Source organism: Clavelina lepadiformis, chromosome 1, assembly GCF_947623445.1.
Source record: "Clavelina lepadiformis chromosome 1, kaClaLepa1.1, whole genome shotgun sequence".
In the NCBI taxonomy this organism is placed as follows: domain Eukaryota; kingdom Metazoa; phylum Chordata; class Ascidiacea; order Aplousobranchia; family Clavelinidae; genus Clavelina; species Clavelina lepadiformis.
Genome location: NC_135240.1, coordinates 13231089 through 13256811, shown reverse-complemented (window position 1 = coordinate 13256811; position 25723 = coordinate 13231089). Strand labels below are relative to the sequence as shown.

The 25723-nt window shown below is 37.0% G+C and overlaps 1 protein-coding gene across 6 annotated transcripts; it reads left to right on the top strand.

Annotated features, from left to right (window-relative positions):
- LOC143452097 (protein Aster-C-like) lies at nucleotides 1-25723 on the top strand. 6 transcript variants are annotated; one of them, XM_076952970.1, is made up of 23 exons: nucleotides 1-139; nucleotides 12128-12241; nucleotides 13929-14058; nucleotides 14329-14428; nucleotides 14585-14778; nucleotides 15474-15587; nucleotides 16720-16743; nucleotides 20587-20671; nucleotides 20809-20912; nucleotides 21152-21331; nucleotides 21507-21615; nucleotides 21693-21763; nucleotides 21971-22099; nucleotides 22205-22286; nucleotides 22536-22679; nucleotides 22825-22952; nucleotides 23054-23193; nucleotides 23375-23478; nucleotides 23699-23872; nucleotides 24165-24357; nucleotides 24439-24558; nucleotides 24669-24831; nucleotides 24973-25723. In XM_076952970.1, exons 1-23 carry the CDS (start codon nucleotides 114-116, stop codon nucleotides 25015-25017), a joined length of 2673 nt encoding a protein of 890 aa, XP_076809085.1. In that variant the 5' UTR covers nucleotides 1-113; the 3' UTR covers nucleotides 25018-25723. The 6 variants fall into 6 exon arrangements, 5 of the variants coding, with proteins under 5 accessions (XP_076809085.1, XP_076809064.1, XP_076809057.1 ...); XM_076952949.1 differs by lacking the exon at nucleotides 1-139 and adding an exon at nucleotides 5002-6091 and having other exon boundaries at nucleotides 14332-14428; XM_076952942.1 differs by lacking the exon at nucleotides 1-139 and adding an exon at nucleotides 5004-6091.

Below are 25723 nucleotides of genomic sequence, written 5' to 3'. Positions count from 1 at the left end.
TTTTTATTTGTATACATGCAAAGAAAATGATTGATTGTTGCAGTTTTGTTGTATTTGATCATAAACTTTGCTGTACCAGCAGAAAGAAAACAATGACGAAATAATTTTTGGTCATGGATGCTCTGCAGGAAGGACTGAGGTGAGATCTTTGTATATATTTGCATGTGGTTGCCATTGCTTCTTTTTTAAAACTCATGAGCTACCTCAGAATTGTCGTGTTAGTTTAAAGTTAATAGTATTTGTGATAATATTGTATAGTTCATTTACATTATGTATGGTAACCTAGTCTACTCCTTGACCATCACCATGTTCGCACTACACTTGAAAATGAAAACAAAAGGTTGCTGTTGCTGGTAGTCAGTGAAATCGTAGTGTGTCAATGTTTTGGGTTTGTGCAATCAGAAATATCATGCAGAGCGACACGAATGGATCGCAAATCTATTTGTACCAGGACCAAATGATACAAGTTCATCACTCTACCGTCCAATTCTGCTTGTAACTGGACACAATCACTGAACAATTTGTTTTGTTTCAAAAGATATGATGAAATGGTATTGAAAACTTACAGTATGTACTCGTAACGATAAATTACATTTATTTTGAGGAATATTGTGTCTATCTCTACGTAAGACAAGCTCGAATTTGCGTTTGCCTGAATCGATCACTCAGGTTTCCGATAGTCAGCAAATCTATTCAGATCTAGGTTTATACCAGCCATCTGTTTGTATTACCTTGTCAAATCAGTAATCCATAATCCGTTCACTTGCAATATGTTTTTCTTGTAAAGTATGGATGCAAGATATGCAGCAACTAAATCTTTTTGGTTTATCACACTCAGTTGAAAATTCATTTCATCATTTGCTGTGGAAATTATCTGGCTTAATTGCTCAATTTAATTTTTCCTGGTTTGGTAGGGTATACCTGTAGCAAAGTTTTCAGATTATATCAGTTTTAGACTGTCATTAATTCAACAGAAAAAAAATTGTACAATAATTGTATGAAGTGATTTTATATTGATCTCTCCAACTTTTTTGAGACATAACATACCATGTATTTTAAGAATCTAATTCCAACTTCAATTTAATTCTAAACAGCTAAAATCGCTTTTTTGCTCACACTTTTTCGAAAATTTATGGCTTGTTTTTTTACAATGAAATGTGTGACCAACAGTACATTACATACCCAAAAGTCTCATTTTTAAATGTAAATTAACCATGTTGCGTTTTGTGAAATAAGGTTTTGAAAAACAACTTTCTTAGAACAAGTTCGTGAAAGATTTCAACCCCTGTTTGCATTTATAGTATACCAATTACACAACACAAATGGAATCAATAAAAAAACGTAATTCCCTTCCAAAATCGGCAGCACAGTAATTATCTTACAACGTAGAAGGGTTTTACCTGTTTAAGTATGTCAGTGCTGACATGCTCAGTGGATAAATTAAGCCTACTACAGTATTGCGTTTCATATTGCGGTATTTCGTCATAGTGTCATTATTGTTAAGTTAAACATCCTTTGAACAGCCAGTAGATACTAATTTTGACACTTGCCTTGTTTCCGAAAGTTCTGCGTAAACAGGTATATACTGTTAAACATGTTTTCTTTAGAAAGAGATTATTGCTTCGTCCGATTTATGTTAATCTTCTCTTGGTCAATTGATACCTAATTTTCCCGCTCTGCGTTCAACCTATTTTTCTCTTACCGTTATTAGTACGTTTTGTGTTTATTGCATCGAAATAAAAGGCTTGTAACGATTCATGAAAAACGTTGTTTGCAACGTATAACGCACGTGCATTGGATTCGAATCAAATATATCTGTATGTATACACCTATGCAGCATATTTGTTTATGGTGCTTGAAACCTAATGGCACTAAAAAGTTTTGTACGTAATTACGGACATTTCAATATCTTTACTAACAAATTTTAGAACGTTAGTTTGTCGTTTTGGCAAGAACGATGCCCTTTAACCTGATGAAGTTAACCCGAATGGGTTAACGAAACGTCGGCAGAAAATAAAGTTCTGTTTTTCACCAGTTGAGGCTTACATTTGGTGATAACTCATACCAAAGTTTTCCGGGAGTTTTGGCATAGCTTACGTTTGCGCCGCTATCTCCTGTTAAGTGCGTTTATCATGGAGTCAATATAGTTAATGTATTGTTTGAATTGAGTTAACCCCTGCGTTTTTAAACGTTAGGTGGCATCAGTGAACGCATGAAGACGTTTTTCGAAGAGCGATCGCTAGATTTGCTATTTTGTCATACGTTGACATTTCAGAATATCTTTTTTTGAAATTTTGTTTGAGCCATGCTTATACATACACTTGTTCTTGCAGAAGCTTATAAAAAGTATATAAAAGGCTGAAAGATTAAGCCATTGCTGTTATATCTTTTGTATGCAAATGTGCCCAATCAAGTTTTCACAATGTAGGCTTCGGCAGTCGGCACAATGCTGGTAATCCTATGCTAAGCTACAAGAGTGATTGTCACCGTGATGTGGGTTACAACGTGATTCTTTTAAATACGGTTTTAGGCGATGAAGACACTGTGAACTATTAATTATGTTACGGGTTGTTTTATTTTATTCTTAATTGTTTTCCCTTTGTTCTATTGATAACGCTAAAACTGGTTTCTCTACTTGCAAAATATTTTACGAAATCTAACGGATCCAGGGTGAGGCCTTTTCAAACTAAACGTTACAAAGTGAATGCAAAGATTATTTTTTATTGATTTCATTTAAACTTGCAAAAAAATTTCTACGTTTGTCATGTTTATGGAATAATACTAGGAGAAGTACACTGTACAGCAGGCATGCACAACATACGGCCCGCGGGCCGCATGCGGCCCGCGAAACCTTTTCATGCGGCCCGCGAGATATTCCGTGATTTCGCTCATTCAGGCATTTTCTCCACGGTTACAGTTACATAATCAACGAATCCGATGCTTTACCGCCGCTAAGCGTTAAAAACAACTAGATACTGTAGTGCGAGAGGCAACCGTCTCTTGACAGTAACCATCTTCTCAACGATATCTCTTATTCAACGGTTAATCGGTCACATTATATAAAGTAGGCTACACGTTAGTTACAACAACGTTAGCACGCGGCCCGCGAAAAATATTTTTTCGCTAAAACGGCCCGTGTACTGTTTTGAGTTGTGCATGCCTGCTGTACAGTATCACGTGAGAATCATAGCTCACAAACAAAAGAATAAAAACATTCCACGTTTTAATTTACTCGGGTTGTTTTGTAAAGATACAAACTTAGAGACGTTGTCAACAATGCGATCCTATGAAAGCTGGACAGTCAGCGTAACCAAGGAAGTTGCTTTCATTTGAAAGTGTCATTAGATTTTTTAATCCAAGAACAGGAAGAAAAACATTTACTTAATGGCTTCAATTCTTTTATAGTCTGCTGCTTTTGTTAAAAGCCGGCAGTGTGTAGTCATACGCCAAAGGCGAATGCTGTATTATATCAGTGCTAAACTGCTAATAAATAATAATAATGATAATAAATAGTTATTGAACACTGTAATAACGTTTTGTATCCCAGGTAAGCATCTTAATTGATAATTTTCTCCATGCACGATATAGTATCAGTCATCACTTAAATATTTGACATTTCTACGCTTTGTCGCTTCTGATTGGTTGGCTACGCATCAGCTGGCACGCCACAATCAGGTGATATTTCGTGACGTCATTCTTAGGTATTAGGCCAGTTTCGATTCAGCAGAAGAATCACAATGCTGTTATTTTGCATTCTTCACCTTCATTGCACTGCTTGAAGCAAAATCCTGTATGAAGATGAATAAATAAATAGTTCATTTGTTGGTTGTTACGCATAAATATCTTTGTTACCACACAATATTTAAAAGAGGGCTATTAAATACAGTGTTGTCGAAAGAAAAAACTTGATAGTTCAAACGTTTCAAGCTCAGCGCCAGTGGAGATTCATTGCAGCAAAGGTAGGTATGCTCGTTTTCACCAACGGTTTCATGCGTTTATCTGCATCATTTCATAACTAAATGTGTCGGTGATATCAAGTAAAGGTACCGAAATTTTTGTCATTTTTCCTTATCTCTGACTTTATTATTACTCTTTTTTACACTTGTTATTGTCAAGTTAAGTTAATGATAAAAAAGTGTGTGTAGGTTAGTGACGCTTTATGACCCACTCACTGTTTATGTTGGTCAGCTTATCACTGAGAGTATTTCTAGTTGAGAAAAAAATGCCTACAAAAGTATTTCAGCTGTATTATTTAATCTTCTACTTGCCAAATTTAGAATTTTCATTTGGGAAACATTCGTGGTTTCTTTTACGCTGTTGCTTTTAACATCAGTGAAGGTTAACTTGACGCCTTTTGTTTCTCTGTGAAGCGTGTGTGCTCATTTCGACTGCAAGAAAACGCGTAGTAAAGATATACGCATTAACCATAAAACCACAAGCAAAACCACAACGAAATTTTGGTTTTCATTCAACGCACTATTTGGGCATTGGGTGTGATAGACCGTTTGGTGCACAATAACAATAGATACACGCCCGTGGCGTGACACTTATCCAAGCTGAATACATGAAAAGGGCATTGGTATCTTAAGGGAAATATCACATGACCGTTGTGATAATAAGGTCATCTTTTTCTGATTTGTTTCCACTGTTGTCGTCAATAGTGATTGTATTGGACAAACACAATCGCGGTCCCATATTTACACAGTTTTTCTCTTTCCACGAGTTATAAAAAATTAATAAAGAGAACTGAGGTTACGGTCTTACAGCTTGTAATATTATTTTTGTTTAACTATGCGTTATTATTGTTTGAAATCACGTGCTTTTTAGTCAGGTCACGTGCCTTTAACAAAGCGCCTGTTGTTTGTATAAATGGGCGGGATTCAAAGCAGCTGGGCAGAATTACACAGCAAACATTCATTTTATCCGGCCAACGTCTTAACTGTATTATCTAGTGTATAAGATGATAGTTTATAGACTGCCATACAACGGAATTTGTAAATTAGTAATACTGAAAGATTTAGTATAGCAATTCGTTGATTTGGAAAATGTTTTCTGGAACACAAAATCCGAAGGTCAAATGCAGTAGTCTGAGTCTTACAAGTCAATACTTTTTCTATTGCAATATAGATAACATAGACGTACGAAAGACCACGATAGCCTGCCTTGCCTGTGGCGCCATTTTCCAGTTTACGATTTATTGCAGATTACTGTGGTATTAAGGTGCTCTGGAAAAGATATTATTGTGCATGAACCACGTTGCTATTTTCAACTTCATTCGTTGAACAAAGCTGTATTAACGCAGAGGATGTGGTAACATTAATTGCACATTTGCTCGTGTTGTGATTATAAATTCTATATGTACCAATTAGGGGAAGAGCTTATGAATTCCTGATGATGGACCGCCTACAGACTTAGTGTTTCACAGTATAATAAACTGAAGCGATCATATTTGTTAAAAGAGCATATTTCCAAACAACGTCATCATGTCACATTTGGAAGTTGCAGGCGAGCAACTTGTTTCAAGAAGAAATTCTTGGGCCGGACGAAGTCATGACATTTTAAATCCGTTTAAAAGAGGATCAGACCCGAACATATTTCGCAAGGTCCGTTTCAGTCCTGCGCCCCACTATCAAAATACGAAAAGTTTGTTTTCACCAGACAGACGACTTGAAGGAACGAGGCTTTCCAACGACATTCCGTCATGTAACAACAGAATACACCGCTTGGCACAGCCGTTGATCTATTGTCGGAAATGTAAAAAACTCCTGAAAATGGCAGGAATGTTCAAAGCAATCCACGTTTCTCATCAGGAAAATTTGCTCGGACCATTATCTAGTTCACAAAAATCACCGGCGTTGCCGTATATATCATTATTACCATCCATGGCAAAATCTGATGGTAGAAATGATAGAACGCTTTCTTGCAGCAAATGTGGCCAGTTTGTAACAATGAATCCATCGGATTGTGATCTTTTTGAAACGGGTTCTGGGACTTCTGTCATTGTGGTTGCAGGTAGACGTTCAAATTCTGTGCGCTTGCGGCTGAGGAAAATTCAGAAGAAGATTGTTTCGTCTTTTACGGCGAACCCTACGTAAGTCTCACTTTTATTGTAAAAGTATCACCGCAGCCATTTTAACTTAGATTTATATTTGATAGAAGTTATGTCAAAACCCCGCTATTGAAATTCTTGATTTTGCACACACGACCGTGGACAGATTCCTAAATAGCTAAAATCAACTTTTAGCATACCCTTGCTCTTATTCTAACTGCTCATCTTTAAAAATGGGCTGCGTGCTGCTTTCGTTGGAGTTATAGATGCAACGAATATTCGGCAGATCGAATAAGTTTGGCTGAATCGTGACCAAATGCCCAAAATTTATTTCATGATTCGGCCGAAAACTAAATATTATGATGCTGATCCTTCTAAAAATCTGCGTAAAGATTCCTTCATCGCAAGAAAATTGCAACAAAAGCGGATATGACTGTTGTTGCACTTAAATCCAGGAAATTTAAATATATCATTTACGTACCTTTCCGTTACAAGTTACAACTAAAGTATATTTTAATTCAACTCTTGTATTTCGATAAACGGTGAGCTACGGTGTATAGGCACTATTTCCTTCTCTATTGCAATACGAATGCTTGCAGTACTACTGTAGGTCGCAGGATCTGGCCGAAATATTTCCGTTCGTTTTCCAAAAAATCGGTTTCGGGCCGAATCCAAAAAAACACGGTTCGGGACATCCTCTTTTTTATCATTAATTGGTGATTGCATCAAGATTTCAGAAGGACCTTGGTTTGTTATTTTAAGTGAAAACCTCCGAAAAATAGAATTTTATATTTAAAAATGTCAGTGCTTGGAAAACGAAAATAAATGCCAATGGCTTTAACAGACATGAACTAATAATAAACAGCAATTTGAGCGCTGCGTGATACCTCCTGACTCGTTGTGCGAGAGCGAGCTTGTGTTTTTCATTTGGCATATACTGTATTTGCGCCACTGTACTTCCGTTTGTTGTTCATCCGGACCTTAATAAGGTGTACAAAGTTCAGTATAAAGCGATGATTTATTTTTTGTTTGTTACCGCTTGGCGTTAGACCTAGCTTTCAGACGCCAGTTGGTGCAAGGTAGTGCTAAGGTAGTTGATGATTAGATGGAGATGATATTAAGATGGAGTTAAACACAAAAAATCAGCCGCACTGATTTCAATATGCACTTGCAGCATGTGATAGGCCCAAATTAAAATTTCCAAGGTAGCAGTGTGTTTTACTTGATCTTTCACCTGATGTAGGTTCTTGGGCTGAGTGCAGTTGGACCATCCGAATAGAATAATTTTGTTTACACTGCCTGCTTATACGACGCCCATGAAGTGTTGGCTTCAGTGTGTAAAGTGATGTTGTGTGGATACCGCAGTCATGCCAAGCTTTTTCAATGGGGTCTTGTGATTGGTTTATTAGCGATCGCGTGATGGCGGCACGATGGTTATCGTGTTTCAGCCTGTTTGTTTTATTGTGTTGCCGATTATTCTTTCTACTTACAGTCGTTTATGTCCATTGTTTAAACTCATAAACGCAGCATTCTTAAGTTTCACAGAAAATATTGTACAGATTGACCATTTCAGTATCATATCTGCTTTCAAAGGACGATATAATAAAAGTTACTACTCATTATATTTTTTTTGTGTCTTCCAGTTTTTGTTGAATACGAGTCAGCGGACACAATACGTAACAATTGTATCATTTCTCATTTTAATGCTGAATTTAACTACACAATATTAACGCAAATGTTTTGTTTTTCTCTTATAGGTACATACCGTACACAGTCTTTAAACCATACAAATGAACTCTGTTATTTATTTTGCTGGTAAACGTGTCGAATTAAATTACGTATTGATTAATGACAGAGTTAGTATGGTGACAATATTCACTTTGTTTTAATATCCTGCAGTTATTCTTTCGGTTAGGAAGTTGATGTACTGTAGTAAGGAATAGGATCCCCTTCAATTTCAACCTCTGTATTCACCTTGGTGAAACAAGCCATACATGCGTTTGGTTAATGATTTGTGAAAATGAAAGACCTATGCCACTCTTATTGGCCTGGTGAAATTTCATTTGGACAGTGTGGCCAAGTAACAAACCTTACACTTGGACTTCGCCGTCTGGTTGCCTTAATTTGCTCTCTTGTGTGAAATTACCTCATTTGTGTGTGGTAACGTACCAGGAAGCAGCCGGGTCGGGGCATTTACGTTATAAAGATATATTTAAAACAAAGACAGAAACAGCGGAACAATGAAACACTACCGGTACCCATTTTTGCTCTTAATGCGTTTTATTTCAGCAATATCTAGCCGAAATACTCTATTTTGCAACAAATGCTGTCAATAATGTAATGATAATCGTACATTAAATAACTTATTACCATCATTTATTGAATTGCACAAAAAAACGTGTAATACAATTTCTCTGGGGAAAAAATCAACAAATCAAAGCAACTTTTAGACATCAGGCACTTTTGTGCTTACTGAAAAAAGTTATTTGAGTAGGTGGTTTTAGTCAATTTCCAACGGCCAGTTTTTTTCATCAACTGTTTGCTGCTAATCAAAATTAAGAGTAGTTGTCATTATGCTCGGCTTACTTAGCAATAAAGTTAAAAACCTTTAAATCGGCCGCACAAAACGCTTAACTGGTGCCGCTGTGGAGGGTGGGTCATGCTGTAGCGTATAGCTGCTTTATTTGCAACTCCCTTGAAATTTACCTCATATGATTTTTTACTATTGCGACGTGATTTGTAAGCTCTCGATTATGGTCAGTTTTCACAATTTTGAAGTGTTTGCGAACTCTGGTTAATGGTTAATCAAACCATCGAGTTGTTGACATTAGTTGATTCTGAGCGAATAGGGTGTGACAGCTTGTAGTCAATAATCACTAAGAAGGGATTGAAAATCGTCGTGCTTTTTCATTTTTGCCTAAATCTGAGCTAACTTTACAGTACCTTGACTATTTTTTTGCCCAGTTCTTCCCTACGTACCTCCTGTGTTGTATCGTACTCAGAAGGCCGGATAAAACCATGCAACGCTTTACACTGGTACTGCTCGATTTGTTGTCTCAAGTTTCAGACAATGTGGTGTTCTTCTAACGTAGCACTTGCTGTAGCACGTTGCTTGTAATTCAGCGCTGTTGCTAAAGGGACGTTTTTAACATTAAGGTCCAATACAATTTGTTAGTGAGGACCTATGAATAATGTATGGAATTTATGCTAAGCATTGTTAGCTGTAAGACGACCTTGGCAGCGCTGGTGATTTTTATTAGCGCTTAGTTGACACATTTCGTGAATTAGTTTAATGATCAGAAAATCTGCTGTTAACAAGTTTTTAAATGTTAAATAGTGCACCTTCTAGAATGCTGCAAGCACTGTTCCATTAGAATTAGACTCTGCTCCATAGCGGAGATTTTGTTGCCCAATAGTTGCATGCGTGTTCTGCACAACTGTTTGGCAAAGACAAGGCCAACACCAAAGAATGATTGGTTACGCGCAAAGAGCAGGAAACCTTGAGTGTGAAAGGCTAAAATAGTTGTTGCAACGTGCATTATATATAACCTTAATCAAAAGTCGTCTTAAAGCTAGTGGGACTGTTTCGGCATTGCTTGCTATGTTACTCCATAAAGCCGGTATCGACCCAATCGATTTTACAATTAGGTCCAAGCATATAAAGAGTTTGAGGTCGTTCGGTTAACTCTCCTTGTAAGGATAGAGACCATAGAATGGCGTTGAAAGGATTTCCGTCCAAACCATATCACAGAAATGTATTTTCTACGTGCGATTTTACTTAAATGTACCGTAGATTACTAAAAAGCGAAAATTCATGAAAATTGCGCAACCACCTCACAATGTTGTGAAATTTGTTCTATGCCCTATGGTATGTTTCCGATAGAGCTTTTACAAGCTTTGTTAAATATTAAAACATTTATATACATAACCGCCTGAAACTCGATCATCGCTTGGACAATCAAAAAGAAGCGACACGAATTGTGCCGGTAATTCCAAGCTTTTGCTTTGTCACGTTAGTTCGCTCTTCAAGCCCAGCTGTCCAAATTTACGTAAAATCGTACAGAAATTGAATTTTCCCCTTTTTGTGTTATTGCTTGGAGAAAGGTAACTATAGATTTTTGATAGAAACAGCAAAATTGTAGGTTGTTCTTTTCTGTTGCTCATTTTCATTGCATTTTGTAGACATTCATATTGTCAACTCATTAGCTTTAGGGTAATTAGTGTCATTGAAAGTGGTTTATGACATGAAGCAAGCACTAGGCACATTTTGCGTTGGGACATTCTCGTTATGCCAGTTTGTTCAGCAGGTTTCTCACCTATAGAAAATTTTTACAGAATTTCTTAATTTTTCCAGACAAAGCTGTTTTCAAACGAAATTTCACTGAGCAAAGGCCGAATTTGCAATTTTTAATTCAAAACAACAGAATTGGAGGTTGCTGCAAAGCTTCGAACAAAACTATGCAGTTTGTACATGTCGCGTTAAAAACTTAGCAACAAAGAAATGATGTTTGACAAAACTTTTAGTTGAACCAATTCATGTAGTTTCTTATCTCTCCGGAAAAAGGCTTTTACAGTTTCCTATAAAAAACGAATGTACTGCCACTTAAAATGGTATGCGATCCCTTGACCTTGCTTTCATTTAGCCCAACGCAATAAGTTAGGATGAAGCATGAAAGTATTGCTCTTCATTTTCAAAGTGCCTGTAACTCAGTTTGTCTAACTTTGCTGGTACCAATGATTAATCATTTTGACATTTGTTAGTAATGTCAGGCACTCACTGCTGTTATGGCAAAGGGGAAGGGAGCCTAGTATTTGTACATTATTTAGACTAATTTATGAGATTATAACAACTACTTATGAAGGATGTTTATTTTTATTTACACAAAAGTTTTGTAGGTAAGGCAGTGTCACAATCTATTCAGGTTCTGTGAAAGGTTTTTCGCTGCAATCCTTATACACATTTAGGAACGTAGTTTTCCAAGTTGTAAAACATACTGACGTGACCATACTATTTTTGCTTGTTGCGGTTTATGTTGCAATTAACTCTTTTATGATTATGATGATAGCAATTTGGAAACAGAATGAGGTTTATGGCTTTGCAAACTTTTTATGGAGAGCATTCGGTATAGAATGCCAGGTTTTTGAGTATAAGCATATGTCAGACTGTCAACTATCTGCCGAAACGTTCAAGTGTTTGCTACGAACAGGTTGACGAATCGGCGAGTTGTTGTATCTGAACCTTTTGATTGTATGTCTGGATGAGTAGATGCAAGTACAATTATACATTACATAGCGTCTCATTAATTAAGCAAAAGAAATACAATTTTTAAGGGGGAAAATTAATAATTTTATTATCCTGTTTACCCTGTTAGATGTTGTTAAGTTGAGTTGTTTATTGAGAAATACAACGCGTTGCTTATTCGTTTCAGTTCAACCGTTTTGAATTTTGTCATAGTCGCCTTGTCAATCTTGTTTTTTGCCGGATTCTGGCTTATTGTCCTTTTTGTCTGTACAAGAATAGTAATAATCGAAACCAAATAGATGTAATCCCAAATTTCTGCTATACAGAGTAGTCTTATTCAATTTATTGCTGTTTTATGGTTAATATTTTTTGCGATGCCATTTGTTTGGAAATATGTCAAGTCAAAAGCACTATAGCAAACTGAAAGGAAATTTGCCTTCATGCGAAACGATGTAAGTGCAAATATATACTGAACATCAATGTATGCTGTTCAACTGTTTGTTTCATGGAATATGGATCATGGCTATGTCCCACTATTCCAGCATTACTGCTGACCTAATTGAAGTCAGGAATGTATTCATTTTTATCCTTGAAATGTGAAGGCATCATGTGACGCGTACATTCACGTCATTCAGGTTTTGTCGTATAGTCCCTGCATTGTCTTCAGCACCTTTGATGTTGGTATTAAGTGCGACGACAAAGATCGATATTGAATAAAGAAATGAATACAGTACCTCGTAATTCCTAACAACCTCTATTACTCCATCATATGCAGTTGCGACGTCGATTTTGCAACCTGGTCTAGTTGCGTTAACGTTATAATTTTTCTTTTTTAGTTTGGAGGGAAGCCAACTAGTGAAGGAGAACCACACAGGTGACAGCCAACTGACCAGAACAACGTTGGTAACCCCGGCACATTCTCGCTCCACTAGTGGCACTGGAACCTCGAGGTAAATTGTGAACAATTCTGTGTAATGGTTTTCGCTTTTGAATGAATTCGCTCAAACTTTTTAGCAATTTTTCTTTTATGTTTTTTTTGATATTATAGAGGTTATGTATGTCGTACGCTACATGTATGGTTTAACAGTTTTGGTTTGGGTGCATATTTTTTTGTTCATTAGATGAGTAATTTTCAACCCTGGGGACATTTGTTATGAGCAGAGGTCGATCGAAACATCCTAGTATCATTTCTAAACTAGCTTTATCTATGATCAGTTTATTCTAAATACTGTTATTGCATGCCGATTCTGTAACCTACTCTACACCCTCCCACACTATATAGACTAGACTACTAGAGTATATAGACTATAGAGTATAGACCAGGGGTTCTTAAAGTATGGGTCGCGACCCAAACATGGGTCGCGGAGGGTCAGAAAATGGGTCGCGACATAGTGACATAGGTGGGTCGCGACATAGGTTAATATAATATAATATAGGTCTATAGGACATTAAAATGGGTCGCGACATAGGTTTGGGTCGTGAGGTGATCATGAAACTCAGATTTGGGTCGCGCTCAAAAAAGTTTAAGAACCGCTGGTATAGACGAACGTAACTCAGACCTATTGTGTGGTAATGAAAAAAACAACGACGTTTGAGTAAGTTTGGCTCAAACGTAGTGTGAAAAGAAGAAGTAATGTTCACTGTTGAGGAAAGATGGAAAACGTTACAAAAAAGTGGGATAGTGTACTAATTATTTTCCCTCTTACCAAACTTTTAAAATACAATGTGGAAGTACATGAACTATATAATTAAGTGGAGCCATAGCTACAGATAAGTTGAAAACCAATGATTACTAGCAGTAGCAGGTGCAAGGATAGGGCATATTCAGACAGGAAGTTGTTATTGATGTGTGCAAGCAGCAATCATTACTTGTTCTCTCTTCGATTATGATGTATAGTTGTAAAATGTGAAACTCACAAGTCACTTCAATACGCGTCTAACTTCAAAGCTCGGTGAATGTTATAAGCCGTATTCAAGCAATGATGAGCCTATAACTGAATGCCATTTCTTTTTATTAGCTCCTTATTATTTCGATAGCGGGTTTTAAATGAACTCAAATAGCTTTTGTGCTGACATTATAGTTTGTTGGCCTCGTAGAATTATACATAATTTATGTTCGCAACGTGCTCAACGCCAGGCTTCCGGTGGTTCGCTTGGGATTAACTGTTACCTATGGTTGCTACTAACTAGATCAGCTAGCCTATGCCCGACCCAGGCGGCCCTGATGAAAGTTTAATGCCGCCCAGTTAAAGGTTCCATTTTTTGTACAAGCGCGGTATGATGATAACTAGTCTTAGTTTTGATCTGCCGAAAAAACTTTGGCTGATGGGAATTCATCAAAACACAGCCATGTTATCACAAAACGATGTGCATGTTGACGTGCTTTATTAAAATCTTTTTAATCAGCGTACCCAAAGTGCCATCTAAAAATTTTTATCATTGTTTGATGATTTTCTCCAAAAGGTTGGTTGGTGTTGGTCATGTACTAATGTGAAATAAGTTCTTTAATGTGTGGCTCCTATTAAAGAAGTAAGGTTGTTTTTGCCTTAGTGAGGCACTTTGGTTGGGTATAGCCGAACTATATGTTAGAAGAAAACAGCTTTTTTACTTTTAGCCCATTTTTGTCATATTTTTTAGCCATGCGTCTGATGTTGATGGATGCGAAATTGCGGAATACAACGACGAAACGGGAGATTATTTGATTTTAGAAAAGAAGCCTTCTACGGAGACAGAGGAAGTCAGGCCGTCCTTAACTACACCGAAATCCGTAAGTTTAACCAAAATTTAGTCATCCATAAAAAAATAACGGTTTGTTCAGCGGATTTTTTATCGGTATATACTGTTTTATACGGATTTCATATTTTTCACTTGCCATCTTGGTAGATTCGTGTTACAAGGGTTCTGTACCTATTGAAAACGTTTCATTCCTTTAGTGGAACATTTTATTTTGCAAACGATAAATAATGCAGCAACTAATAGGTTAGGCTTTAGTGCGGCAATTTTCTGATATTGATGATATTTTTCTCACATTCTTCAGAAGGCTGGAAAGCAAGTTAGCCGCAGTGATCCGTCAACACCGACTATAAAAGAGTTTTCACCGGAAGCATTTTCCAGCTCTGTCGCTTCTTCTCTGCCAGGTAGTGTACAACTGTACATAGTTTCTGACAACTTCTAGAATCTAGAACAAAGTTTTGTTAATTTCCCGATTTGATGAAATATTAATTAACGTACTTGTTGACGTACCTAATAAGATATACTTGCAATGGTGTCATTGCGTTTGCATTTCATCTCAGGAGAGGGCCCTGCCGTCGCACTATCCCCATCAGCCAACCTCAAGAACTCGAGTAGAACGTCGTCGCCGGTTAAACGCAGCAGTATCTCAGTATCTCAGTGGTCCAAGTCAAGTAATAACTATGGTCAGTCTGCATCCCACGATTTCGATTCTTTGAACGGCTTCCCAACCTCCCCAAACCTGGAAGCTTATCGCGTGAGTAAAATAAGTGACAAAGTGTCTTGTTTGAATCTTATGAGCCTTAGAAACCACCGTTTTTTATAAGATTTTTTTGTAAAAAATATGTAGCAGTCTCCTCTAAAGATTAAGAAACTCTAGTTAAAAATATAGTATCTTTAACTCAGGTTAAATTTTAAAATTTGAAGTTAAATTTAAAAAATATGGTCTATTACGTCAGCATTCTGTTTTGAAGGTGTTGTTTGTAATGTGACATGCAGTAATGTGTTGAGTTTTGTTGAAAAATATGTCAGTTTCCTTCTCTTGATTGCAAATTTGAAAATTCAACCTTTCGTTAAAGTTCATTCTAGATTAAGTTTGTCAATTGGAACAAATTTATATTTTGTTCAGTTGAGAAATTTTGGTTAAGAACCATTTTGATGAGAATACTTTTTCTTCAAATACCAAGATTCTTTTGTTATGAATGAGTGCGTTGGGTTGATTATACAAAGTATATGCGTATAGAAGTAAACGCAATTTCATGGTGACTTTTGAAAAATAGAATCCTTTACAAAATCCATGTTTGTTTGGGTGCAAGTATATTGGTTGACGATAGTCTTTATTTTCTTTGTTAACTAGTACATGAAGTTATGTTATAAACATTTTTGAATTGTTATTTTATTGAATTTGATAAAATTTTGTCGTTAATTAAACGTATCTATACCAATTTTCAGTTGAGTGGCGAGGCTGATATGACAGTTGCGTTCAAGGCTGACCCGACTACACTCTACTTACCCCTGTCACAAAATCTTCCAAACAGTTCCAAGAAAAGCATGAAGAAAAAGAAGGTAGGAGAGCTGTGTGTGTGTTAACATAATTTGTAGTTTATTGTCAAAATTAGATTGTTCCTAAATCTCGGTTTTCAGTCAGCACAGCACAGAAAATGCTGTAGTGACCCATAAAGAACGCTTTCAAAGATCTAATTGTTTTTCCGACTTTTATTCCAAATCGGTCAGTATGGGACTGCAAATCAGTTAGTCTACTGGAGTTGGTTTTCAACATACTGTAAGTTGTAAGTGGTGTGTGAAATTGCCCAATATCGAAAACGCAAGGAATGCTAGCTGCCGCCGCGTAAAAGTATATTTGCGCTTTAATTAAGCAGCATATATGCCATATAAATTAAAATCGAGAAATTCATGTTATTAAAAAATGTTCTGCTTGGTATTGACTACAAACCGGACCCCCTTCACATCGACGTGTCGAAAACGAAGATTTTGGCAACATGCTTCTTAAAACCATTGTATGCTATAAAAAGATATTCTGGAGTTCAGACATTTAGTATGACCAATATTGCACGGAAAGTTGACACCACCACTTGACATCCACGGTCGATTAGTACCATAATTATAGTATACTGTTTACTTGGATAAACAGGAATTGCTTGTAGTTTTAATTGTATACTTTTAATGGCGTAACAGACATATATATTTTTCTAAAAGCGGCAATTTCAGTTTGTGCATAAAAAACTTTTTCTTAAATAAAACCTCAAATAGACTTTGTTTGAATAAGAACTTTATTTTAAGCAGAAACAAAAGTTGCGATTTGTCGATATTTTCTGAAATAAATTTTTCTGCTGTAACATTGAAATTATATTGACTGGTCCAGGAGTTTTACTTAAACTCTATTTACATACGGTACCTGTTCCACTGGTTCGTCAATATTATTACATCCATGACGAAGGAGGTTCTAAATCAGTTAACCCTAACTACAATACTTGGTTTTCTTGCTCATGATAATTGCAGTTAATCTTGGTTATAACTACTATGACCTGGTGGTTAAGAAGATAAATTACCTGATATACAGTGTTATTGTTAAACGTTTTCGCATTGGGAAGTTTTTTAATTTAGTTCTCTGTTTTTGTTTTTCTAAATCTCTTTGAATAGAAAACGTTGTTCTAACATTTCTTTTTATTTATTTCAGAGGTCTGCTTCCTGGGTTCAGAACGTAAGTAACCTTATGTTGAACGTGAAATACAGTTAAATGATAATCACCATTACCTTTACGTTAGTTTAGAGTCGATGATCTTGTATTGACCTCTCGTGTAACTTGTATCTGTAGCGCTGGTAGTGGTGTTAAACGACCAAAGGAATTTACCATACGTTCATGTTATTTCTCAGCTAGTACTAGGAACAATCTACTGAGGTTTAAAAATAGATGGTGTCTGTCGGTGTAAAAATAATGAAAATGCTCAATTGTTGGCTGAGTTTAAATGCACCACCATTAGTATCTGGTTTGTTTCATATTTGGAGACTGCTTGCATAGGAGTCATAAACACGAATGCGTGATGGTGCTACAGTACTCTGTGTACTGTACTTTAATATTATTATGATGTGACCTTTCTATAAACCACCTAGTTTTAAAAATAAAACTACGTTTGTATGATGTTATAACTTTTTATGAAGTTTTCATTGCGGATTGAATATACAAGTGACGTATACAGGGACAGATTAGATGTATATTATGTCATTACCGGTTTTAATTATTTGCAATTTCCAACTAACAGGTAATGGCATGCATTTCTCTGAAATGGCATATAATGACGCATGAACTGTTCAGTGCTTATTATTACATGGGAGACCGGGAGTAGTTGTAACAAACTTTAGATTTTGTTGTTTCACTCAAAATGTTGTGCGTCAGATTCAAAGAAATTGGTGGTAATATACGAATGACACGACCTTGTACACAAGCTCCAAAAGTTTGGAACTTATTCAGTGCACAATATAGCTTTAGTCGTCATTTTAATTCACACAGATCTAACAAATAAACATGTTAAGAACTCCCTAACACTGCGGTCATGTGCCCAGTGCTTCCATGCCATGCGTTGAACCATCATCCACCTTGCCGACTGCTATTTACACGCTTACAGCGTATAAACTTTACAAAGCTTAAGATTCGTCGTCAGATTCATCAAAATCAAAATGATTTCTGGGTGATCAGGGCGGTTGTGAGTAATAGAGTTGATGGTTGGACCGTTGGTGAAGACAAGCTGCTACCATTGACCCAAGCATGTCAAGGCATTCCACCTTGTGACCAAAATTTCTACTCTTCTATCAGCCAATTGCACCAATAAAGACTAATTTATAATAGCCGTTATCCCCTATTTCCTCCTCGTTACCACCAAGAATCGGATTTAATTCTTTAGTAGATACAGACATTTAAAAAAAATTCACTCAATTGTGTAAAAATCAAACTTTTGTTGATATTTTCGTTTTAGCTTACACTACAATCGAGGTGATTAGCTTTTTCTATACTGATTGTAAAACCGATGTGTCGTCTAAAGTTTCGATGTCCAATGATATAGTTAAACAAGGAAAATTTGAGCTGTTACTATTGACCCGTGTTACTTTTGTCTCCGGTTTCTCCTATACTGTAGGGCGTGTTGCGATGATTATTATTCAATATGCATTAATATAGTACAAAAAGTGCATACCTAATCTGGTACAATGCGTAATTCTGCTTACGCATCGCAAGATGTCAGAGGTTTGCGTGGAATTATGAATTACATGCGTTCTAACAGCCCAATAAAACCCGATCGTATTGTATCTCTACCTTACACCACGTTTCAGAGATTCATTGATGACTCACAGACTACATATGTCTTGGTGAATAATATTTTGCTCGAAGCCAGGTATAGCTTCGCGCAGATCGCTACTAGTTGCCAGTTCAAGATAGTTAATCACAAGCTGTTAACTTCATAGTTTGCGTAAGTATTCGATGAGAAAGCTATCTTGTTAGCAGTATATCTCGCCCCAACTCTATAATATCGGCTTTTTTTCCATTTATTTAAATGTTGTTAGCATTGAGTTTTAGGAGTGTATTTTGGGTGCATGTTAGATTAGGTTCGTTTGTGGTAAAATGAAGGTGACATCTGTCATGAATGTTGGAAATTCAAAGCCTGGTAATTTTCCGTTTCATGTATCATTTCCCCGGTGACGTGGTTGGTAGCACTAAGACATGATAGTCTTGCTGATTGTTTGCGTTGAAACCATGACGCATTCGCAAGGCTTCCTTTTAGTATACCATAGAACCATATATGCCGGTAGTCGTCACTGTCTTTACAATTACAGCGGAAATTAATGGTTTTTGTGCTTTACTTTCACAACAAAGAGATTTGTTAGATGGAAAGTGTTAAACCGCTGTTATATGAGTGAGTTAATGGAGACATCGATTTTCTTTTTCAAGCAGTAGCTGCAGTTTTAGTATCATGAAACTATTTCATTTGGTCAAAACTAACAAAGAAAATCTGTGCTTTACAAAGGCTTATATGCTTTGTTTGCTAAGTTACTGTTCTAAAGGTACTACTACTTACCAGTTAAACCACAGTTATTTTTTGCCGTAGGGCGTAGACCAGAGAAAGGCATAACTTGTGTTAAACACCAGCAGAAATGTTTTTGTAAAAGATTTGTTAAGTCACGCCCTTGGTGGCCCAGTTAGTTTCAACAAAATATAATTTAAAGATGACAGGATTTTGCAATAAATGATGCGCAAGCCTTGAAGCGTGTGTTGTGTTTGTTATTGACATATGTATGTTATGAGATAGCTGTGGTTATTCAGATAGACTGGTTTGTTACACTAGCAATAGGCAGAATAATTGTCGTTCTAGCAGTCTTAGGCACTCGTGCTGGAAAGTAGTGATTTTTTTGAGAGAACTTTGTGGATATTTGGTTTTTGAAGGCAGTAGTGTGGTTTACTGGGATAGAATTGTTTTTATGCCTATGCTCTGTAGACCTATCTGCGGTTTGCAAGCAAATTTCTTACAGAATTTCGGCGAAATAATTTAACCTGTCATAGCGAAAACCCTTATGGTGAAACCCAATGAGTTTCTTGTTTGGGCACAGATTATTTATTGGAATTTTTGTAGTCGTAATGCTAGCGTGATCGAAACTGACAATGCTTGCAGCCAGAAAATCACCCGTTCGTTACGTGACAGTACAGTCAACCAGTCTGGACAACCTTTCTACGCAATGTGTTTCTGGTGATGAAGCTACCAAATATCGCTTGAATACGGCTGGCGGTGCCCCGTTAAACCAACCTAATACCACAACAAAGGACGAAAATGCAGACGAAAAGCAGTCATATTCTCGAAAATCTCTGTCCTTGCCATTAGTTCCCGATATTATTGCTTGTAATACAGATGGGGAACTGACAAGCCCATCCAGAAAGTCGACTGCAGCACGCTTATTCCAAGACGGGGATTACGATAGCGATTCAAGCTGGGCAACCAATAAATCTGCTGAAAGTGATATAGTGGCTGAACAGATCGACAGTAACAAGAGCGAAAAGCCAAAGAAAGCTCCAACAAAACTAAAAAGAATGAAGAAGATGCTGAAAAAGACGTTTTCGGACGCTGATGCAACTCCTGATGTCGAGCGATTGGACTTGGAATGGAAGAAAGCAGAATCTGCATCCGGTGATGTATTGATGGAGGCGATGGAACGTGCTGACTATCGCGTCCATACTAAACATAAGCGAAAAGTAGGAAAGTCTAAAAAAGCTATTCGTGGCACTTCCAAAAAATCAAACGACTTCCAGGTATTGTGAATAGATAACGACGCTTTAATAGAATCCTCGTTTGTGTTTGTCGGTTATGTTTCCTACATGATAACGCCGCGGAACCATAACGTTTTCAGCAGATTGTCAGTAAGACATAGCGTACTGCTGGCTTTGCGGTGTTTGGTTGTTTATGAGTCATTGAGGGTGCGAGATGTCAATCGGGTTCATCGTTACTGTTCGTTTGATACCTTATTGTTTGAGAAAAACATTTAATTAAAGTCTTACCGATTTTAGGTTTTGAGCCCTTCCTACAAACAAAAAAATGACGATTTCCACAAATTCTTCAAACAGCTGCCCGAAACAGAACGTCTTCTTGTCGGTGAGATATACGAACATTTATATTACTGAGCTCGAAATATTATATCTTATCGAGTTGCTTTACCAGTAGTTTTTACCAAACAAATTGATTGATGAGAATACAAATATGCATAACATAATAAGGTGGTTTTTGCCTAGATTATACTTGCGCCCTGATGAAAGACATTCTAGTTCACGGCAGGATGTACGTGTCGCAAAATTATGTCTGTTTTCACTCCACCATTTTGAAATGGCAAACAGCAGTAAGTCGAAACTCGTTTCTTTCCCAAAATGTTCAAAGTACATGGTTCGACTGATGCCAACACCGAGACACGTTCTGTTACATAATGCATTTCTGAGCTTATTACTTAATAGGTTTATGTAATTTGTTGCCGTCGAAGTCGTGTTACGTCTTAATTAGTTGCATCTATGTTCCTGAAAGAATGGATCGCTATAGCTTATCGTAGTCTTTCAATTTTCTATTTATCATACTTTGTTTCAGGTCATGATAAGTTTCAAAGATATTGCTGCTGTGACAAAAGAAAAGACAGCCAAGCTTATCCCCAACGCTATCCAGTTTCAGTTAAAAAATCGCTCAAAGTCGACTTTTGCAAGTTTTACACAAAGAGACAGAGCCTATCAGCTTGTTTATCGTTTATGGCAAAACGCTCTGCTTGACAAAGTAAGTGCAGCAGCCGCTTGTAATGTGCAACTCAATATGATCCGCAGGTATACAACCACCACTGCACTCAGTGTATATCAATCATTAGGTTGAACTTATACGTTACCGAAAGACTAATGAGTACTCCAAGTCAACTTGACCTGGGTTTTTCTGATCCTACGTTTTTGCTTTCCAGCCTATGACACCTCAGGAATTATGGAACAGCATACATCATCAGTACGGCAATGACTTGGGCTGTAGTTCAGACGACGACTATATGAGACCAGTCTTCAATGTTACTCTTGGTGAGTGCATTTTCTTGCCGAAAGAGGTCTGCTGTTTCATAGACGCTTAGTTAAGTTCAGATTACTTTATTTATCAGATTCACCGACCGGTGAAGTTTATGAATACGGGACAACGAATAAAGTTAAACGGAAAAAGAAACATAAAAAGGTAAGGTGATGGGTACCTGGCACACCGAACATATAACAAATTGATGCTGATTGGCAAATCGGCAAAATAATTCAAAGTGTAAATACAAGTGTAGGTATATCTACAACGCTATGGTCACGTCAATGCAAAGTGACACCTGTTACAAGTCTTAAATTTACACATCAATGACGGAGACAGTCGTTTAAAAGAATCGATCTTTAATTTCAGGTTAAACAAGGCAACCGTCTAGAAGTCAATGGAGATTTCAATGGGATGTCCACTCACGTTGCATCGCAAAACAATAAACTGGATGAAAGCATTGATCAGTCTAGCGAAGAAGATAAATTTTCCTCGTCGGTTAGTATGTACTCGACTTCCAGATTGTTTCAATCATTATTTGAAAGTCGAGGTATTTTTTATGGAAGTATTTTGATTGAACGTGTTTTTGAACCGGTAATGCAGGGATCATTGCAAGAATCACTAGGAAATGAAGTTGGTCTATCGGCCACAGATGGGAGGTTATTCAATGAGCAAGATGACGACGGTTGGTCCTGTTAATGTTTCATGCTGGAACACTGTTACTGTTATGTACCTGTAGATATGTATTGTATATTATCATGTACGTATACGTACATATGCAGTGCATATATTATTGTTATACGTGATAATTAATACTTGTAGTTTATTTTGTAATCGTATGTATTGTATATTTTTAATGAGAAAGAAAAAGATGATAATGAAATGAATATCATAAAAGTAAGTGTTTTACCATTACATAACAACTTTTTCACAGAACCAGTAGAGAACGTAATGCCCGACCTTAGTCGAGTATACTTGAGGCGCGAATTCGGTGTTTCAGCGGACACCATGTTTGACACCATCTACGGCGACAATTGTCCTTTCTGGAAGCAGTATCTAATGAACAAACAAACTTTCGGTTTGGAATAATTGCATTTTTACTAAAACTTGATAAATTTACGATCACTTTAACTTTGTAGTTTTTTATTTCTATATTTTATGGAACTACTGTTACTATCGTGAACTGGTCTTCTTTTTTGTTTAATGTTGTCGATTAACGATAGATATCAACATGGGCAAATGGCAAGACGGTACTGACGAGAATAGAGGGAATAAAGTTCGATATCTCGATTACAACCTCACTCTGACCAACCCGCTCGGCCCCAAGTCGTCCCGAGTAGAAGAGACACAAGTAAGTGATCATGCCTTTGTTATTTTTCAAATTTGGCGAAAACATCAAAGGTGTCATCATTTTGTCTTGTGCTCTACGCTAACCTATTCTTTCCCACACAGGTTTGGTACAACGAGTCTGTCCTGGGCCGATATGCGGTGGATTGTGTCGCTCGCACTCTCGGTATCCCGTACGCAGATTACTTCGCTACTGTGATGCGGTATTGCATAAGGAAAGTCACTGGAAGCACCTGCGAATTAAAGTATGTCGTCGATCTGGTAGCAATGTTATTGTCGATTGGAGTTACTTTTTGCACGTGTTCACTAATCTGTGTAATGTGTGCGATGCCTACAGAATAGTTACAGTATTTAGTGAGGCTCTTGTTGTATTTCATGTTTGATCTTTTATTGCAATGTGACCATTAACAGTAAAGTTCTGTATAGAATCTCCGCTGAACTGAAATTCCTTAAAAGTCCGTGGGGTCTGGTGAAGAGTTTTATAGAAAAGAACGCCTACAGCGGAATTGAGGAAAACTTTTTATTGCTTGGTATGTTTAGGGATGAGTTAATTTCCTGTTGTAAACAATATATATACTTGAAAAAGACCATTGTACCCGATTAATTAATATTTCGCTAATTGTTGGGCGTAATTTGAAATGTGTGATTTTGTTAATCGCAAAAGCATTGCTTCTTGCCTCTAAAGAACGATGATAGTGCAGCATTGTAATAGTGCAACAGGTTCCTCACACAACCAATTTCTTGACCCAGAAAAGGAACTTGACGCCTATTTTACTCGTCAAAGTCACTTGCCAGTTCAATTCCCTGCCGTTTCGAAACCGAGGAATGATTTGCCGCGAAGACAACCATCAGGGTCATCGGTGAGCAAGCAAGGCCACAAGAAGTCCCGATCATCCAACGAAGGAAGTCCTCGACGGTCGACTGGTGAGTAAAGCACCAGATTGTGCGTTGAAAATTCTTCACTGTTGAAGAAAGTTTCCGTGTCTTGTTTATGTTTTTTTTTGTAACTAGAGCCCAGAGTTTCGGTAGATAGAAATTGTTCAGTGACACAATTATTGTTGATGGTGCTATTTAGCTGTACTGTTACACTTCTACTAAATTTTAAGTTTTTTTGTTTTCAAGCATGTCCAAACTTACAGGTGGGCTATTGGTGTCTGTGGGTAAAACGGTTAGAATAATCCGCATGGAATATAACCAAATAATCATTAATTTACAGATAACAATTACTTATTGGAAGATGTTTCATCATCACGCAGTGAATTACGAAAACGGGAAATGATTGCTGCACCGTCCACCACCTCAATCGCTCCTGTCTCTCTTGATTTAAACAATAACAAGAGCAGTTTAAAGCAATCCTATCACAAAGAGTTTGGAAGCCGGAAGTGGTTTCCACGAATTGTTGCACTTCTGTAAGTGATAACACTTAAATACTCATTGTGCTTCACTAATATTTCTCGCTTTTGTTAAAACGACGCTGTTTTCTGCACCAGCTTCGCGCTATTGTTATTCAGCAACTATACGATGTATCAAAGACTCAATTCGCTGGAAGTTTCGCATTCCCGTATTTCTTCAACAAATTCGCTTGGTATTTCCACTGCAAATGCGCACAAGTGAGTACTTGCTAATAAAAGTCATCTTTATTGAAACTAAGTATAATGGTATTTTCAACAACTTTAAACAGGTAGCCTAATACCAAGTACGTTTAATTGTCTTTCTTCAGTATTTATGAACCTTCGCGTACCGATGATGACAGCATTGCAAAAAGTCTTGAAAATCTTGACCATCGGTTGGCGCGACTCGAGAAAGTTGTTCAAACTCATATGTCTACGTCAGACACACGATGGATGGAATTGATGTCGGATTGGAAAACTTTGCACACAACGGTAATAATATGCTATCATAATTAAATGTTCCTTCATAATTGCGATAATTGCACATAAATAAGTTGGTCTTAGTACATTTACTGTAAAAGAAAAATGCTATGTATGATTTATTAAAAATCATGTCAACTAAAATTTTATTAGATACAAGAAATCTTGCTTAAAGTCAACTCTCACGTCAACACCTGATGATGACGTTCGTCAGTTTCATCAGTGTTGTATGGTGACGTCATCGTGCTGAGTCATAACGTTTCGGGATTGGCGAAATTTACTATCTTTTCAACATGTTCATCGTCTTACATTCCAGATCAATCTACAGTATTGTTACCGGCAGAGACACTGTATAGCGTAAAAAATCGTGATCATTGTCCAACGTCGACATATTCTGTGCTGTTTCATTTGTTACATGTTTTTTGCTTCTATTTATACTTTCGCGTTGTGGTGCATAATACGAACTGTAGGTGTTGTACCTTGTTCAAGCTCAAATTAAAATCAACTTGGTAGAGATATGCAAGTTTAATTTGTAGTTGATGCGTGTATTAATACTTTTCGTTAGTTGCGTTTATTTATTTGTAACAAATTAGTAATTTTTTGCACTTAAAACAAAGTGAACTGAGCTGTTGCGCGCTAAATGTCTTGGGATTGCCTCCACTTAGCGATGAATTTTCCAAGCTTTTTGCTGGACAGTTGTTTTTGTCGAATCTTCACTGTGTTGTCAGACTGTTCTTATGTGAACCTTCGCTTCACGTTAATCGTCTAAACTGTAAGCATTCACTGGTGCAAAGACACAGTTACAGTGCGCTTTGGGCCTAATTTCCACTGGTCGACGTTTTGTTGTAGTGCAATATGTTGAACGTTTCGATGCTCATTAAAACAGATGATGCTTGACAATCGA